This window comes from Micropterus dolomieu, linkage group LG20 (assembly GCF_021292245.1).
Source record: "Micropterus dolomieu isolate WLL.071019.BEF.003 ecotype Adirondacks linkage group LG20, ASM2129224v1, whole genome shotgun sequence".
Taxonomy (NCBI): domain Eukaryota; kingdom Metazoa; phylum Chordata; class Actinopteri; order Centrarchiformes; family Centrarchidae; genus Micropterus; species Micropterus dolomieu.
Genome location: NC_060169.1, coordinates 30,895,830 through 30,898,335, shown reverse-complemented (window position 1 = coordinate 30,898,335; position 2,506 = coordinate 30,895,830). Strand labels below are relative to the sequence as shown.

Here is a 2,506-nt window from a genome sequence, read left to right as displayed (position 1 = left end):
AGTAAAGTGCTGTTGTTAGCAGACAATCAACCCAAAATGTTACATACTGTGACATCAATTTACTCTGAAAAACATGCTGACCATAGCTTCACAGCAACCTCAATATGTTTGTACCTCCTGACACTTATGTTACAGTCGCTCTGTGCTGATGCAGTGGACAGCAAGCTTGATTCATGTTACATCAAAAACATACAATTATAACTCACTGTTGTCTAAAGTAAAAATGTTTGAAGTAGTTAGGTTGGTAAAACAAACTTACAGTTTTCGTCTGAAAGAGGTGACTTCAAATGAATAAAACAATCAACCCATATCTTGCAAGCTGGTTGCTTATGCTTATAGTCCCTCAGAGTGCCAGATTGTAGACTGTGCTGGGAAAAATAAGCAGTCTTTCTCAAGCTACCCTAGTTTTGTGATTTCCTTTCATAGTTTTTTTCATTTCAAACTTCAAAACCTTTAGGCTACAGGGAAAACCCAGAGGTTAGAGTAGGTGTGTGTAGGCCTACATGTCATGATCAAACAGACCTCAGCTATCCACTAGTGTGCACATCTGCAAGCACAACACTATCCTGTATGTCTAGATATTTTTCACAAACTATTAGAATTGCAGTTGCCCTATGTCAGACAAGCGCACCGTGCGTGTAACAACAGAAACTTTTCTACCTTTTGCTCGACTTGTACATTCACTTTTTTAAAGTGAGCCATTATTTGCATCCTTGAAACGGCCCAAAGGGAGTTTAAGCTTAGGTTTACAGCTGGTTTAAAGAGTAACCTAAGTGTATTCCACTGTCTCCACAGTTTATACCCCATTGACATAGATGTGTGTTATGGGTCTTTCTTACATACCACTGCAATTTTCATGGCTGTTGTATGTTTAGTTGCAGCACACCGTTCACGTCGATTATGACGGGTTCGAGCATTCTCCGCAAATTCAGTTCATTTTATTACTATTCCATAATCCTGCCGACAGACAGATAAACGGCCCTGAAAACATAGCCACCTTGTGAAAGTAGGACCTAAAGTGACATGACTGAGTTTACGCAAACTAAATTCCTAATAACAGCAGGTATCATACATGCTCAAGACACACTGAGACTGATTGAATGGTATTCTCTTATTTTAGTGCTTTTCTCACCTAGTAAACCTCAGACTGAACATGAACACATGAATGAGAAGCATGAACTAAATCTCAGTATCATTTAGTTACACACACATCAGGTTTTAGTAAATTCGACAACTCCAATGTGCAGTGACAAGAAATGTGGGAATATTGTTTCCAGTTATTTAAAAACAAAACTGGAAAGCATATTTATTGCATATTGAATAGATTAATACAATAAAAAGGTTTATTGAAAAGATCTATTGATTGAGAAGATAAAAAATATTTTCAGTTGTTGAAATGATGTTTTAGTAACAATATAGTAAAAGAACAAAATAGCAGATATTCTTGATGCTTCACAAGACAAATGTAGTGGAACGCTGCGGTTCAGTTGGTGGTTTATCGTCGTACGGCACAGACGCGGTAAGGTTTAGGACAGCGAGTGGCTCCCAACTTGAACTCCAGACTGGGCTGCTCTCCAGCGCATGCCGAGAAAGAAAACCTCTGAAGGAGGGAGGTAAAGAAGAGGAATAACTCCATCCTGGCCAGCTGCTCCCCAAGACACACACGCTTACCTGAGAACACAAAGAGCAACCGATGAGTTATATTCACACAATTTTTAAGAGATTCACTTTGATCATATAATATCGCTGCAGCTCAGAGTGTGAAACAACCACAGAATACAGTACGACATGGAGCCTGATCCCCTCCCTACTATGGTAATCAGTTAGACAGGAAAACAACTGGTTTAAACTACAAATTACTGAGTTTCAGAGGCTTGTAACTACTGACTAACCTGCTGAAAAAGGAAGGAAGGCCTCTCTCTTCCTAAATTTGCCGTCCTGGTCCAGAAAATGTTGAGGGTTGAAGGTGTGTGGAGTTTCCCACATCGACTCATCATGTAGAACTGAGTTCAGCGTGGGCATGATAGTGGTGCCCTGAGGAAATGCAATTAATGAAAACTGTAATTCAAACTGTTTTTTTGTTTGTTTTGTATTTCTAAAGAAATAAGTATAAAATTTGCTTGCAGATTTGGTTTTTAGAGAATATAAAAGTTGGTCTTTATATTAAAGATATCTTCACGTAGCTGAAACGACTGGGTTGAAAACCATTGTTGATTTTTGACCATGATTGTTGAGTTGGCAGCAGAGAAGCACTGCATTCAAAAGCTATGCTGCCAGAAAATCCAAACAATAAGTAAAATGCTCACAGAAAGCAATTCTTTCTCAAATGTGCATCTTGTACCTTTGGGATTGTGTACTTGTCAAGCATGGTGTCCTTGTTTGTCATGTGGACCACATTGAGGGGGATGATGTTGCCCATTCTCTGGATTTCATGGATGACTGCATCAGTATAGGGCATGTTTTCTCTGTCAGTCACAGAGGGCAGTCTGGATGAACCAACGACAGA

At 39.3% G+C, this 2,506-nt stretch overlaps 1 protein-coding gene across 1 annotated transcript in view; it reads right to left on the bottom strand.

Annotated features, from left to right (window-relative positions):
• Nucleotides 1-1,257: 1,257 nt before the first annotated feature.
• The window catches only part of LOC123958588 (cytochrome P450 2J2-like), a 9,742-nt gene continuing 8,493 nt past the window's right edge, over nucleotides 1,258-2,506 (bottom strand). The window contains exons 8-9 of the mRNA XM_046032036.1: nucleotides 1,893-2,034; nucleotides 1,258-1,671 (exon numbers count right to left, since the gene is read on the bottom strand). Coding sequence (XP_045887992.1) covers nucleotides 1,496-1,671; nucleotides 1,893-2,034 — 318 coding nt within the window. The 3' untranslated portion in view covers nucleotides 1,258-1,495. The remainder of the gene's footprint in view (nucleotides 1,672-1,892; nucleotides 2,035-2,506) is intronic.